Source organism: Biomphalaria glabrata, chromosome 18, assembly GCF_947242115.1.
Source record: "Biomphalaria glabrata chromosome 18, xgBioGlab47.1, whole genome shotgun sequence".
In the NCBI taxonomy this organism is placed as follows: Eukaryota; Metazoa; Mollusca; class Gastropoda; family Planorbidae; genus Biomphalaria; species Biomphalaria glabrata.
The window spans coordinates 14760995-14778195 of record NC_074728.1 but is presented as its reverse complement, the minus strand read 5'-3'; the positions used below and the strand labels follow the sequence as shown (position 1 = coordinate 14778195).

The following is a 17201-nucleotide window of genomic DNA, read 5'->3' as shown; positions in this document are numbered from 1 at the left end:
ACAGCACAGTTCAACGGTGTGGTTCTGTACGGAGCATTACGACGGTTCAGTGCGGAGTACTGTCAAGTACAGTTGAGACGAACGGCGTCTTGATCTTGGTCTGTGATCGAGTCCGACACAACGAGCCTAGTGTGTGAAGTCAGTCCTGAACTGTTGAACCCAGTGAAAGCCCGGAACGAGACGGAGAGGCCAGTGCAAGAGTTGATACGGCGGAACGGTGTTATCGAAGAGGTATTTGTACGGTCTTGTGTTACGTGCTGCCAATTGTACAGTATTGGCTGTTATTTCTTCAACTATTAAAGTGTTACGTTACTTTGGAGCCCTGAGTTGTCAAGTTCTTTAAGTTGGTGGTGTATGGTGCAGTTTGCAGAGAGCCTGGATAGTGAGATTCGTAACAATATGTATTCAATGAACTAATAGTTATGAAAATATAGTTAAATCCTAGGTGTCACTTACAAACAGGGCCGGTCCTAACAATTGCGGGCTCCTATGCGAAACCAGCCTGGGTAGGGATGAGGATAATAAGTGAAAATTAGGATTTTGTATTAGAAATAAATTGTCTTTGCATTTTATTCATTCTTTACTAAGTACAAAATCATGATCAAATTAACTTTACTTTACACGCCTTGCGTGTAGAGTAGTCATATCAGCAAAAATTGGTTTCCAACATAGATCGCGCTCAATAGCAGTAATTACCAAATTGTCAAATCTATTTACGTGAAGGACTTTGGAAGATCATGTCAACGTATGGATGTCAACAAAAATTCATATCCATTGTGAGACTATTTCATGATGGCATTAAGGCTCGTAGTCAGAAGAGTGGAGAACCATCAGAGCCCTTAGAAGTATCAAATGGGATAAAAAAAAGCTGTGTCCTAGCACCCACTCTGTTTAGTATCATGTTCTCTGCTATGCTTGACAGATGCATTTACAAATTGAGATAATAACGGAATAAATATAACGTATAGATTTGTTTTAACCCTAGGCGGCTCAAAGCAAAATCAAAAACGAAATCAGCAGTAAGCAGGGACCTTCTATTATCGACGACTGTGTTCTAAAAGTCTGCTCTGAGAATGATCTGCATAGCATTGTTAATGACTTTTCAAGAGCATGTTCAGACTTCATACTTTGACATGATCTTCTAGAGTCCTTCTCTTCTAACAGTGTTGAATGTTTTTGTTAGGTAAACATATATTGAGTAGAGGTCAACATTTTGTCCTTGACATTTTTCCTGGAGCTGCCTTATCGCAAAGGTCATGTCAATGGTTCCACACTCCTTTCTGAAGCCGTATTGGTTTTATGGTAGTAGACCATGTTTTAGTAGAAAACATGCGAGAATTTTCCCAGCAGTAAGAAGAGATATCCCTCTGTGATTATCGCAGATTTAGAGGTTTCCTTTGCACTTTGTTAAGATGAACAATTGTGGCATCTTTAAAGTCTTGTGGTATTGAGTCTTGTTCCTTTATAATTAAGTAAAACTCATGAAGTCTTTCAAAAACATTTTTTTTTTGTAGACCTCTGCCGGAATGGAGTCAGCTTTTGAGCTTTTCAAGTGATAACTGAATGGCAAGATTGGTTTCATTTAGTGGAGGGGGGGGATGATCCATTTTCTCATTTATTGGTACGTGCTGTAGCCTGTCTATATAATCGAAGGTATATTGAGAACCTTTTCTTCTTAATCTGTCAAAAGTATTGTCGCATCAGCATTTAATTGAGGGGATGAGCCTGACTTTGTGGGTTCAAAGACCTCGTTTATAGCATGGAAAATGTTCTTAACGTCGTGCTCTTTAGCGAATTCCTGTATTGTTTACCCTTTCTTGCTTAGCCAGATATCTTGCATTTGGCGTAACTGTTTTTGTACATTTTTACAGACATTGGTAAATGCATCTTTAATGGGCTGGGAGTTTGGGTTGTTCGGATATAATTCATGGAGTTTGTGCTATTCAGCTAATAGTTCTCTAATCTCTGTACTGTTATCAAACCAGCCCTCTGCTTTCTCTCCATAGGTAGTGATGTGGCGGCTTCTTTGAAACATTCTCATCTTTAGTCTACACTGAATTCAACTAAATGGGTGGACTTGAGACAGTTCTCTATAGCATCTGTAAGCATTTTTTTTTCAATTTAGTCATCTGTTTAGCTTTTTTTCAAGGTTTAGATTTCTGCAGACGTCTCTTTGGTTGTATCCGAATGTTTTGTTTTGTTTGTTATGATAAGGCGATGGTCTGTTCCACATTTTGCACTACAGCAAGATTTGGTGACACGTATGTCCTAGCGGTCAGTTTGTCTGGCGATGTCTTGAGCGGGGATGCATCCAGGAAGTTCACTTTCTCGTTAGGTGTCTGAATATTGTGTTTGATAAGAGAAGCTTGTGTTCAGCACAAGTCTGGAGTAGAATAGTCCATTGCTGTTGCACTGACCTATCCCATATTAGCCATTCCAGACGTGATGCGTTGAAGTCACCGAGAATGAGGACACATAAAAGCGGTTGGGCTATTCCTAATTCAACTGCAGTATTTAGGCTGAAGCTGGCACCTCCCAAGCTGATGCTCATGCTAGCACACTAAAACAGTCTACAGCACCAAGACAGAGGGATAAGCTTCTGAGACAAAGACCAAACCCAGGAACCTAAGAGCTAAGTTATACAAAAAATAGGGTATTCACACATTTATACAGTCAGCAGTCAATTTGATGATTAAATCATCTAATTTATCTTTACTTACTTATGTTACTTTAGGATGTATGATTATACTCCTCACATTTGTAATCCCTCCCCCTTTAATCTTTAATTACATCAAACATTTTCATCTTATTAACAAAAAGAATGCTTTTCTCTATTGATAGCTATCTGTGTGTTCTGTTTCCGATCTGTAACACACGCTGGTCTATGGTGGCGTTAGAAACCCCTAAACCTATCGTCTCCAAAACTAAATTATTATAATAATTAATTGATTTTAATTAAACACATCTCTCAGAGTCGTATGACAATGGAGACCTTTTTTTCAGAGGCGCGTGACAGTCCTGGATAGCAAATGGCTTACACACCAGAAGTAGAAACAACGACAAAAGTACAGCAGCGCCTGGTGATTATAGATGCCCTGTGACCGCAGTTGTGTATCAAGGATTAGCCTCTTTAGTAACATGAAAAGTTGCAAAAAGAAATGATTATCTCATGAGACGTAAAATGCCACAGAGAAGAGAGAGAATATGTCCCAATTCCCATCAACGACGGAGTAGATCATATAGTTCTGATAGCAAGAGTATTGTAAATACACCTGTGTATTATGCATTAAGCAACCAAAATGATCTGCAGAGCATCGTCAGTGACTTCTCAAGAGCATGCTCAGACTTTGGCCTTACCATTAACACAAATAAGACGGAAGTCTTATATTTACCTGCTTCTGGGAAAGCCCACTCAGATCCATACATCAAGATAAATAGACATGATATAAACGCAGTGAACAGATTCACGTATCTTGGCAGAAACAGAAAGATTGATAATGAAATCGACTTGCGTATCGCCAAGGTCAGTGCATCCTATGGCAGACTGACTAAAACGTCTGGAAAAGACGTGGTATCACTACAAATACAAAGCTAGGGATTTATCGAGCCGTCATTCTCCCTACATTGCTCTATGCCTCAGAAACGTGGACAGTGTACAGAAAACATGCAAGGAAACTGAATCACTTCCACATGACATGTCTAAGAAAAATACTGAATGTCAAAAGGCAAGACAAAATACCAGATACTGAATCCTTCGAAGAGCGGGCCTGCAAAGCATCCATACAGCCCTGATACAGTCTCAGCTGCGATGGGCAGGACACGTCTGCAGAATGAAAGGAAAGCGTTCGCAAGGTGGTCAAAGAAAGCGCTTCAGGGACACCCACAAAGCTTCTCTGAAGGCGTTCAGCATAGACCCAGCCACTTGGGAGACAGAGGCACATGACATATCTATATTAGACTTTGCATAACTTTACACGTTTATTTTAAAATTATTAGATCTAGATCTAGGCCGATATTATGATCAGGATCAGGACCTCCGAGACGGTTGTGGCCGCCTGCGTGCGAAATAAAAAATGCCGCCCCCCCCCTTTTTTTTTTCTTAAAAAAAAATCCATTAAGTCTGAGCTGGACACTATTCGAAAATTGCCCTTTGAATCCATCTTATGTAGACCGTTCCATTTTTCCTGTTCATATTCGCCCTGTTGTTGTAGCCCTGAAGTACAACTAGGAATCATGCAACAATTTCGGATTTATGTGCATTCAGAAATAAGACATATTGGTTCTTCAATTAAAAATTGATCTTGTTCTGACTACTCACTTATGCTCCTGTATTTGCGACCATTATAATTGATGAGCTGTGGTGGGTATATTACAATGAACAATTTAAATGATCATGATCTATATACAATTTTTTGATAACTTTGACTGCTCAGCAGTGTTACATGGTCTGGACGTGATATGTTCACTTGTTTGTTATTGTAAGCTACAGTAAAATCCGAAAAAAAAAGCTCGAAATACAAAAGCCATTGACAGTGGACGATTTTCAACGTTCCGTACACTTTCATAATAATTATCACGATTGTATTTTATACTTCCATGAGTTTTTCACAAAGTAAATAATCCAAAGTACAAGTCACTTAAATAATAACATGAAATAAAATATAGTAAGGCTGTGTTTCTCACATTCCCGGATGGCCACTCCCTAGATTACAACATTTTCGTTCGTGACCCATTTAGAAGCTGGAGCCCAGAGGAGCGATGTAAACTTCCACAGTGAGGTCCGGGCGCCCTAAACGCCTAAATACACACACACGGCCATTAACTCCATGGACATTAAAATTTTGTGTCCACATACATCACTGTGGGTTGACACTCCTAACGCCCACTGCTATTCAAATCGTTCCTGTCCAGCATTTGTCCATGGCATCGGACGATGGCCAAGCCTAATAAGCGTTACGTGGTTCCACCCCCTTTCCTCCTTCCATGTCCGCCCAAGGTCGCGGGATAAAGTAGGTCAGGTGGGTGAGTTTTAAGGAAGCCATTGGTCCAAGTTAACCATCCTAAATTGGAAAACTTGATAATGATTGGACTCGGCACGACTCTGGTACATCGCGTGGGTCTCGGGTACCTATGAAGGCTGGAGACGAAAGTCACAGGTTAATGCCACATTCTATCAGAAGTCAGAAGACTCCCAAGTCAACAACCTCGTTTGGGAAATTGTGTTAGGCAAGCGTGTGAGTTGGAAAAGCTTTAGTATTATTATTTAGTGTGTCTTCGCCTATAACATATATGTGCATTACCAATGTTAGCACTCGTTTGCATCTATTACATTTGTAAATGTTATAAATATGCATTCCTCATTTAATTGTTGTTAACTGTACTTTGAACAGTGGACATCAACCCTACATTTTAGTTGTTTCTATAGTTTATTCATGTATTTATACACGTCCATGAATGATCATCTAGATCTACTAACGTCTAGATTATTTTCTAACCTGTGTATATACACCTTTATATGTAAACACACATATATATATATATAGTAAACGTTTGCTTTACAATGCACACACTGCAATGTTAACATAGACCCTTAGGCCCGAGAATCTGTCACATATGTAGAAGGATTAGTACATGCCCTCCGTGGAGGAGATGCCAGCCCCACAAATAAACCTGTCCCTGATAGGGCAAGATGGAGCCACTAAGAGGCGACTAACACCTGCCATTCTCCAAAACTTGGCATCAGTTACAATCAAATCCTACCCATCAGATGCCATTTTCTGCTATACCGACGGGTCGGTATTGAGGGACCCCGATAGATAAGAGTATGGGGGCCTTATAGTCTACCCTAACCGGACAGATCCAGACCGGCTCTCTGGTCCATGCGGCTACGCATGCTCCATGGACGCCGAGTTAACAGGGATAACTCGAGCGTTCGAGGCTATCAGAGCCCGAATGACCCAACGCGAAACTGGTGCCACTACTGTGGTACTAGTAACCGACTCTCGCTCCAGTCTCCAAGCTATGGGTGGCGGCGGAGGAGGGTCACCCGTAATAGAAGATGCAATCGGCGCCGCAGATAACATCCGCCGAGCTATTGGAGCTGTCGTTTTCATGCAATGGGCGCCCTCACATTGCGGCGTGAGGGGCAATGAAACGGCAGACGCCCTCGCAAGGGAGGGTGCTTTGGCAGCCACACACCTGGAAGCACCAAGCACGTACTTACAAGCAACGGCACAAATCCGAGCACTCATTCATGAGGTGGTTAAAGTCCTGGGAGGAATCCGACAGAGCACGTGGTGTCTGGCAGCACATGCGTTACCCAGATCGCGACGATCCATGGTGGCGACTGAGGAGGTCAGAGCAGTCAATTATTGCGCAGTGCAGAACGGAACACTGTCCTATTGGGGCATACTTTGCCCGGTTCAGCACGAACTTTGACTCCCGATGCCGTCACTGTGCAGAGAGCGTCGAAACAGTGTCGCACGTCTTGTACGAGTGTCCCCAGCTCCGTGAGCTAAGGGGGGACCTGTCTGAGCAGTCATTCGACTTGTATGGTAGCTACGAGGCACTACGCCGAACGGCTAAGTTTCTTGCCAGAGCACTCTGATTTTTCAATAGGAGTTCATCTCAGGTCTCATGTGTATACCCCATCATCTTTGGCCAGTTGGCCTGCAATGGCTATGTGCCCTATTCTATCTCCCCCCTCCTTTTCGATTCGGTTCAGCGGTCATGAGCGGCGTGGACTCGTTTACCTGTCGGTCAATAAGGTCAAAGGGGCTATAACCCCGTAATATGGTCCCCCCTATTTCCTTCCTTATTTATGCCCTTGCCTCGTACATTTATATGTGTATTTGTATTATGCTCCCATAGAGCAATTATTATTAGATTTAGTAAGATGTTGTTAGCATGTATCTTAGTCTGAGGGAGACACTCCTACCAATGATGCGCCCCTCGCCAACCAGCCTGTATGCTTTCGTAATTCAGGCTCCTCTCATATCTCATCCCATAGCCTCCTAACATCAGAGTTGGCGTGTTTGTTGCCCTAAGGAAGATCCTAGCATCTCTCCACACATTCCCGTTGGGGGAGAGCCGCTCATCATCCTTGACCAGAGCTGAAGGCATTCCAGGCTGAACTCCCAGAACCGGTCTGTACCTACTGAAGGAGTAAGCCCACCGCGTGGCATTCTTATCCTCATCATACTATTACCTGCTCACCCGCAGGGCATCAACTGACTGACTACCAGCCAAGTGGAGCCCCAACTCACTTTACCCCTGAAGGAGAACCTTGGATAAAGAGATAAGTGAGAGACGGACGAAATAAACAAACTATATACGAGCACTTGAGTAACATCCCAGTGATGATATTGTTCTATAAATTACTCTAAATCTATATGTACCTCCCCATTCATCGATTGTATATCTTTTTAATCATTTCCTATAAAAAAAAATTTTCACAAAATCCATAACATTTGGTTCTTGCTTATGCCTGTCCACATGACTATATAAATTAACATAATATGTATCGCGTTATGGCCCTAAGACTTTTCCACTAGGAATCACAGGCCCCTCATCCCCATCGGAAAGTACAAACTGACCGATCGGCGGACTTATTCCACCACAAATACATACACAAACCATAATTTACAAATAGAAAATAAAAATCTAATGAAGTGCTCAGAGAGACACAAAGATAAAGGCACATTTCTTATTCCATAGTCTAGAACTAATTCGTACGTCCTCCTTCTTCGCTAGTGCCATTAGAGAATGGAATGGGTTGCCTGAATCAGCTAGGAAAACCAACGACTTAGCATAGTCTAAGTCAGGGGTGGGCAACCTTTTTGTATCGAGGGCCGCATTTAAAAAAAAAAATTGGGAATGGCGGACCGCACATAGTTATAATGTTTTTTGTTTGGTGTAATGCACAAATTGTAAGACAAATTTCCTTACGGATAATAAAGATTATTATTATTATTATTATTATATATATATATATATATATATATATATATATATATATATATATATATATATATATATATATATATATATATATATGTGTGTATATATATATATATATATATATATATATATATATATATATACACACACACAACTTAGAAAAAAGATACGCTTGCTAACTGTGTAAAATGCCTTTTAAATGTACGCTGTATTATATTCATGTTTCTTTTTTGCTTCCACACCACTTGAGGAATTAGGACAAGAGTTAGCAATTAATTTTTGAAGCCAATTTTACGATTTTTTAACTAATTGTTGTTGCCTTTTTATATCACAAATATACAGTTGTACTTAATGTGTAGTATTTTACTTTTTACACTCGTGCATAATGTTCAGAAACTGTAGAACTAGCTTACTAGCTGTTACGCTTGTGACTACTGTCAAAATACAGTCAGTCAACGTCGACCAGTGATTATGCTTGTTTGGTTTCCACACAAATGAGACAATGTATGTTCCGGAAGTTAAATATTGAAACGAGCTAAACCTACCCTTGTGGAGCAACACCAGGGATGGCTGACCATGTCCTTCAACGCTGCATACTAAATCAAGAAAAAGACTCTGACCACAAAGCCCTCCTATAGAACAAAAGCTATTCTGAAAACTGCCTGATCTGGAAGCCACTGCGCGGTTAATCTCAGTTAAACCTCCAACATGTAAAATTAGAAGAACAGATGTATATGTACATAAATAGTGTGAACAGCTTCTGGCACCCATAAGACTCCTGTGGAAGTACTGACTGAAACGTCTCTTTGTTTGGAGGTATGTCCTCTGGAGCAGAATCAGCTTCTTCACTAAGTGGTGAACTGAAGGTATTGAAAACTGGCTCATGACGTCTTAAAATTTGCTTTTGTAAATTGCATAGTTAAGGAATCTTAATAAATGTTGTACTTTTAATCATTTCACTAGAAATAGTTTCATTTTTCAGCAAAGGAAAATGTCAAAACCTGTTTTCTTTAGCTTGCTTGTAGAAGTTGCATTGCAATAGTTGTTATCCAGAATAAGAAATCTGTCTTCCACTCTTCATTAGAAATATTGGTAACAAAGTCACAGTCAATGTCCTTCGAGTAACATAACAGTTTATTACTTATGATTATATACTCTCATTTGCCTTGTACATGCTAAATAGTTGCTAATTTGAAACTTACCATGGTTATCATTTCTTACTTTATTAAGTTTGTATTTCAAATTTGAACTACAATAACACGAAATTTTATGCTGTTTTGTGCAAACTTTCCTGTTTAGAGTTTATGGTTTATAATTTAAAAAAAAAGATACTTTTCTCAGTCAGTTGTTTCATTTCCCTTTTTTTTTCCAAGCATACCCGACACTTAACACAGTTCTTCATACTGATCAGAGATTGTGGCTTCTATTGAGTGTATTGGTGTTTAGCCAATAAGCATAATCTTCGTTTACTTTAAACTTTTTATTATCAGACAGTTTCAATACTATCTAAAGATATTATTTTAAATATATTTGTAATTTTATATGTATATACTGTGGGCACACATGATTTCTGTAGGTGTCGGCGGGCCGCATAAAACACTCCGGCGGGCCGCATGTGGCCCGCGGTCCGTAATTTGCCCACCCCTTGTCTAAGTCATTAACATGCATGACTATATTGACACATGAAATGAGTAGGACGTAATTATCTTCTTTTTTTTTTTGAAGTAACGTCTGTAATGAATAAGACAAGATTATAAGTAATAGCTCTAATAAAAATAATTTTGAGGCAACTATAGCAACAATAACAATAATGAGGTCTTAAACATAATTTCACATTTAGATGCTGTATTGTCTTTTGTTTCTAGTACTGAGATTAGGAAAAAGTTAACATGCAAAACTTTAATGGTAGAGCACCTGGTAGAGGACTATCAGTCTGCTTAAAACTAACCTTGAGGTGATAAATCCAAATTTTGCATGTAAAAGACACCGTTTCTATATACAATTTCTTGACATATTATAGCAAAACTATAGACATCAGCCTTGATGGTTCCTTCCGGTGGCCTGTATGCCATTCGTAGAAGTTCTGGTGCTGTCCATAACTTATCTAAAAATAATATTATTGATTTTAGTAATTAATAATTAAAAAAGGGTTTAATTTTATTCAAAAGAGATATTACATACACTGTAGATTTTCATTATACGGGTCATTTAAACAAAAAAAAAGGACAAGAGAGACTTTCATGAATTATTCTTAAAAAAAACGCTTTGTGCACAGGAACTCTGATATGCCACATTATGAAAAAACAAAAACTCAAAAAGGCTTGCAGTCACAAAATGTCATCTTTTACTACCCCCTCCTTCACAAGATCCAAACTTTCATTATACAAACAAGTCAAAATACAACATATTGATACAAAAGTAATTAAATTTAAAAGAAATTAATACTAAATACATTCTTTGACTCATTTACTGTGGCATTAAAAAATTATTTGTCAGGTGATAGTGACCGGGAAAAAATGACCGGTCACCATATATATATATATATCCTCATCATTATATATATATATATATATATATATAAAATATATATATATATATATATATATATATATATATATATAATATATATATATATATATATATATACATATAATATCAAGGACAGATACTGAAATGTGACTGACATTCTAAGCACAAGTAGTGTAATTAGATTGTTATAACTCTAGTGTTGGTTCGGATAGGTGTAATTGTGTGTGTAGTGAGCCGATAGAAATCACCCGATGCCAGCGCTAGACGAAGGGTCAATGGTGACGAATTTCATATAAGTCAGCCTCGACGAGTGACAACTAGACAGTTCGGGAAAGATCTGTGTTGTAAATACTCACGTCAGATGTGGTTATGTGACCAACCAGAATGGTCGAGCTTCTGGAAGGCCAGAGGGGACCCTATATAAAGAGCGGAGGTGTCAAAGTAAAGACGGTTCACCTAAGTCTGGTTCACTACAGACAACTTGGTTCAGCGTGGTTCAGCGGTGTGGTTCTGTACGACGCATTACGACGGTTCGTTGCGGAGCACTGTCTGCGATCGTGTCCGGCACAACGAGCCCAGTGAGTAAAGTCAGTCCTGAACAATGAGCCCAGTGCAAGTCGGGACGAGACGGAAAGGCCAGTGCAAGAGTGGATACGGCGGTACGGCTGTTAACGTTGAAATATTTGTACAGTCAGTGCCACGTGCTATCAATTGTACAGTCTTGGCTGGGATTTATTGGACATTTAACTGTTTCGTTATTTTGGAGCCCTAAGTTGTAAAGTTCTTTGAGTTGGTGCTGTCGTGTGGTGCAGTTTGCAGAGAGAGTTTGGATTGTGAGAATCGTTTGGTAATATTATCTTCATGTTAAGTGACACCTCTTGTTCTCGGCCTGTTTTGGTCAGCATAAGACGTCAAAAAAAGTATGGTTTGGATATTCGACCGTTTTGTCGTGCGTAAAATGTCTAATTTTTAAGGACCCTTTGAATCATGTTTTTACTTCAAAAAATACTCTTATATGAATTTATAGGCCGAAAAAAATAATTCTGCGAAAAAAAAAGGATATTTGAAAAAGACGTAAATTTATAAAAAAAAAAATTATTTTGTTCGTTTTATTTACAAAACTATAATTCAAAGCTCTGAGCAAAAAAAAAAAAAAAAGTTCGGGAGGAGAAAATAAGTAGATCAATCATTTTCTACACTAAATTTTGTCTGTTGTTAGGATTAAAGTAAAATATAAATTGTGAGTTATATTCCTAAAGTATTGTATTGTTGTAACCCTATTGGTGGTGCGATAGGGTTAACTCTACGATCAGCTGACACGTGTGAAACAGGCCAGTAATACAGTTTAGCGTGCAGTGTCGATGGACACTGGTATGAACTTTGCACATAAATATGACCCATGCTATGGTTATGTGATCAGAAGCCTTTGTGGACCAGAGACAAGAGTGTGTAAGGCAGTTCAGGTCAGGACAGAGAGGAGACCGGGACTATGAGTCGGCCATGGAGTTGGTCCTGGTGCAGTCCTCGAGTAATACGTACGAGTCCAGGAAGAGATAAGGACACTAGAGTACTGCAGTACGTTGATGTACAGTGTAACATTTGTAGTCAGTTATTGTGTTGCCAATAGTGTCGTATTGGCTTTTTAAAATTTACTTATTAAAGTACTAGATTATTTGAAACTCTTGTCGTCAAGTTCATGTGTTGAGTGATGAGCAGTTGTTACAGAAGGCCTGATTAGGAGAGAGAGAGAGAGAGAGACAGACAGACGTAACAATATTTATTCAATAAAAAAAAATCTCAGACTAAGTAAATGTTAGAAAAAGATGACTAGGAAAAAGATATTTGGGTTTAAACCTTATTTCAATTGTTACTCGTATATTTAAAAGTTTCTCATGAATTCTAAATTTTCTCCCCAAAAAGTCTTTCTTTAAATAATTATTAATCTCGCCATATTTGACTATTCTGTTTTAACAGTGATGTTTTCGTCAGAAAATGGGAGAGGCGGTAGAGTGACAACGATTAATCATATAAGAATCCTCTCTCCTTTTATGATTATTGCTAATAATTGCATTTGACATTTGAGAATATGAGGGGGCGACTCGATATAAGAATTTAATATATAGCATATACAACTTATATTCGTGACTGATGTTTTGGCTAAAAAATGTAGTTTCTTCACTAAAATACAAAAGGTAAAGCATTGGCCTGACAGGGGGAGGGCGGACGGTTGCATCTATCGCACCTCCCATGTCCAACCAACCACCCTCTTTCAATTTATATAATGCTAAAAACCTATGGTCATACATTAAGTCTAAGAAAATGGAAACAACATGAGTAGCAACATTAAAAAGAGAAGATAACTTAAAACATAATGATACTGAAACAAAAGTAAAGCTAACATTCTAAATAAATACTTTGCAGCAGGAAATCTACAATCGCGGGGCCCCCCTCAGACGCGGGACCTGGTGCGGTTGCCCCACTTGCCACCCCCTAGGGCCGCAACTGCGTGTGCGTTACACTAATTTACATCAGGACTGTTTGATTCCTTTGATGCAGACACTTCGAACCAATACAACATCTTTAACACCATTTCAAATATAGTCCACCAACCGCTAGCCCAGGACCGGTCTTAAGCCACTGCAACCTATGCGGTCGCAGTGGACCCTGCGCTTTTTTAGGCCCCGCGCTAAGTATATCTGTAATTGCATAATGAGGCATTGACAAAGTTCACCAGAAGAGGCTTTATTCTGAAACTAAACGTTGGACTAGTTGCAATTGTACGATTTCTAGCGAAGCGCAATTTAGCTTTCAGAGGGACAATTGAAAGACTTAAAGAGCCAAGTAATGGGAATATCCTGGTCTAGTAGAAAATTACTCGCAAAGTTTGATCCAGTAATGGGGGAACAACTTCGACGTGTTACCAATGCAGAAATTCATGATCGTTACCTGGGAAAGAAGATTCAAAACGAACTTATTACTGTAGTAGCTGATGCTGTTGTGAATTCTATACTTTGAGACATCAAGAATGCAGTGATATTGGATGCTATTCCAGACATAAGTCACAACGAGCAGATGTTATCGGTATCTCTCAGATAAGGGTTAATATGAAAGAGCTTGTGGTTGTGTATGAACGTTGTTTCTTCTTGTGACAATGAAAAGAGGTTGGCTGAAAACAAGGATGTTGCTGCAATTTTTCCAGCCAAAAGGAAAAGCCAGTATGATAAATCTGGAAAACTTCACACATCAAAAAGCTGAAGATGGCTTCAACAGAATTGTGAACACTGCAATTTACTCCTTGCAGCTGAGATTTGAACTGTAACTGTGGCATCTTGTGAAAGAAATTTTTCGCGTCTTAAACTAATCAAGAATTACTTAAGGTCAACAATTCACGAAGGGAGATTGAACAATGTGGCAATTCTTGCTATTGAACGTGATCTATGTAGGAAACAAAATTTTGATGATCTACTGTATGACTTCGCTACACACAAGGCTCGTAAAGTAAAATTAATTTGATCGTGATTTTGTACTTAGTTAAGAATGTATAAAATGAAAAAAAGAATTTATTTTTTAATACAAAATCTTAATTTTCACTTATTATCCTTATCCCTACCAAGAATGGGCCCCGCGCAACCCGTTTCGCATAGGGCCCCGCAATAGCTAGGACCGGCCCTGCGCTAGCCATATCCACTCCAGTTAAATCTATTAATACTAATACATATATCGGCCTCCTTCAGTCGTAGAACGACTATGGTTCATCTCAAACACTTTTTTCATGTGGCTGTGGAGCCCTATTTTGGAGAGACACTCCCGTCCACAAATATTGCAGGTTAAGGTGGTAGAGGAGCTGGCCATTTTTCGCATTGTACGTTTTTCTTCCAGAGCTGAGGCCCATGTTTTTTCGCTGTCCATAGCTTTCTTGGTCACTATCTTTCTCCGGTCTAGAGCTATGTCTTTCCAATGGTCACTGATTTGAGGTCCCGTTTTATTACATCTATGTTACGAAGGTGGGGGCGTTTTTCTTGTGTCAGTCGTCCGTAGAGAATGACTTTCGGGATGCGATTGTCCTTCATCCGGCGAACAAGCCAGCGCAAGAGGCGTTGTCCGAGGACTCCAAAGATGCTGGGAATACCTGCTCGCGAAAGGATCTCAGTATTGCACACTCTTTCTTTCCATGTGATTTTCAAGATCCTTCGGAGACATCGCAAATGGAATAAGTTTAGTTTTCTCTCTTGCTTTGCGTAGGTGGTCCATGATTCACTGCCATACAGTAGAGTACTCATAAAGCATGCATTATAGACTTCCATTTTGGTCACTGTAGTGAGCGTCTGGTTTTCCCAAATTCTTGATCTGAGTCTAGCGAAGGCCAAGGCAGCCTTCCCTTTATCAAATAAGCCTACTAAAGCAGTAATACCAAAGTACCTCAAAACCCTAGTAATAAACTTTCAAAGTATTAAGAACCAATCATGAGACTTAAAAATCTTATTAGAAACAGAGAAGTCCGACTTAATTGCAGGAACAGAAACTGGGCTACACCCTGAAATTTAAAACTTAAGAAAAAATTCAGTAGCAATAACAATACAAATGTATGGTCCTATATTAAATCAACGAAAATGGAAACAACAGGAGAACCCCCAACACATAACGATAATGAAATTAAAGCTAACATTCTTAATAAATATTTTGCACCAGTATTCTCAATCTCAGGAGACAAAGCCAAGTAGAGAACATAGGAGATATAGAAGTACAAGAAAGGGGGACCCAAAACTATAAGCAAACATTAAAACGAATAAAGTATTTGAACCAGATGGTATTCCGGCTAGATTACTCAAAGATAATAATTTTTTTTTTGTCACTGCAGTCAATTAGAAATGTTAATGTTAAAAGTCAAGCCTTAAATCAAATGTTCGAATAAGAAAAGAGTTTGTATGTGAAAACTTTATAAAATAATAGAAATTCGATTTAATTCTAATAGCCTATTGTTTTTTTAAATATTAACTTACTGTGAAAGTAGCTATAGCTGTGCTCATCTTCCTCATTATTCCTAATGGCACCTCGTAAGTGGTGTAGTCCAAAATCTGTTATTTTTACTACAAATCTGCTGTCTACTACACAATTAGTGCTTTTTAAATAGCCGTGGCTTCTGATTTCAGTACCTTGAAGATATGCCATACCCTAGAAACATTATCATCAATTTTATTTATTTGTAAATAAAATCATTTTAAAAGGTCATCAAAGTAATTTTAGTTTTTTCTTTGTTTTTTTTTTATATATTTTTTTTTTTAAAAAAAGATGTTTTGTTCAAAACCTAGGCAAATTAACCAAATTTTGCCTTAATATGTGTGCATCGATTAAGAGAGATAGTGTGTTATCAAAGTAATCAACAACCACTTTTTCCCATCATACTTGACCAAACGGAAAAAAGGTAGACAATATTCAACACTTGATTTGGCGCTATGCTAATGAAGTTAAAAATAGAGTTAAAAAAATAGAACACGTTTAAATGCTGATATTTTAAACCATTATAAAATATATAACAATATGAATTATATTAAGAATCTCATCAGATAAAAGTGTTACCCGAACAATGTCTTGCATTATAGAATATCTAAACATCCAGTCCAATTTGATCTGTTCATTTTCTAGCACGTCCTGAAATGGTTTTTGAGTATTTTTAATTCGCTTTTTTTCTGTTTTTGCCAAATAATCAAACTACTACTTAAACAATATTCATAATTAAAAGCACATTAGAAAATAAATTAATGTTGTTATAATGTACATTATTATATATTATAAAGATTACCTGAAGACTTCCTTTTGGACAATATTCGGTAAGTATACATGAATTAGGGAAATCAATACAAGCTCCGATGAACCTGACTATATGGTCGTTTTGGAGATCTTTCATCTAAATCAAAGTATAATATACGTTTAAAATTTTGAATATGAATATCAGGAATATGAATAGAAAAAACGACCAAAATGATTGATAGGGGCCATAAAAGACACAATTTGCTTATACGTAGTCTGTTTGCTTCCATCACAGAAAAAAAAGCGCAATAAATAATAAAAATCGTATCTTGAGGCTGCTAAAACTAGGTGCGAATGTTATTTTTGGTCTTAAAAATGTATTTTTTTGTAAAGACAAAGCCTATACAAATACACAAGACGATTCCAATTCTTTGCGACAGTTTGAATTGTTTTTATGTTGTTTTACCGGACCACTTATTTTACCCTTCATTGCATTGCAACGCTCCGCCAAGCTCCCCCAAGCTCTTGAACTTACTTTTTTCTGCCCCTTTCATTCTTTAATCCCAAGCCAACATTACATTTTCCTTTATATTAAGAAGAGAGGAGCCTCAAGTGTGTATTGGCTGCAACTGTAACCTCACTGTAGAGCACATCCTCCTTGGTTTCCTTAGACATTTAAGTTTTCTTTTTCTCCTGTCATCAACAAAGGTTTTACGTTGGTCTCATATGTGTGTCCCGCGGCTTTTGTGAGAGCTCTCCAACTGTCTATTTCAAAGGCCATCTGTTGACAACTACTTTCCTCTATGCCAGTGAGGGCGAAATGGCGCCAGGGTTGATCTTTATAGCGCTTAAGGGCGGGAGGGGGGCACCTCTGTTACACCGTCCTACTTTAAGCTCGCCAAAGAAGATCACCTTTGGCCGTGACCTCCATGATCCGTGTCGAAGGCGCCGCTTTGGCACACAGT

General features: G+C 38.5%; 1 protein-coding gene across 10 annotated transcripts in view; it reads right to left on the bottom strand.

The window, feature by feature from the left end:
- Positions 1-17201, bottom strand: part of LOC106061632 (atrial natriuretic peptide receptor 1-like) — a 637794-nt gene that overhangs the window by 79062 nt on the left and 541531 nt on the right. For all 10 annotated transcript variants that reach the window (XM_056017419.1, XM_056017421.1, XM_056017420.1 and 7 more), the window contains 4 exons: positions 16289-16393; positions 16066-16137; positions 15489-15660; positions 9908-10063 (listed from right to left, as the gene is read on the bottom strand). In XM_056017419.1, the coding sequence (XP_055873394.1) occupies positions 9908-10063; positions 15489-15660; positions 16066-16137; positions 16289-16393 (505 nt within the window). The remainder of the gene's footprint in view (positions 1-9907; positions 10064-15488; positions 15661-16065; positions 16138-16288; positions 16394-17201) is intronic.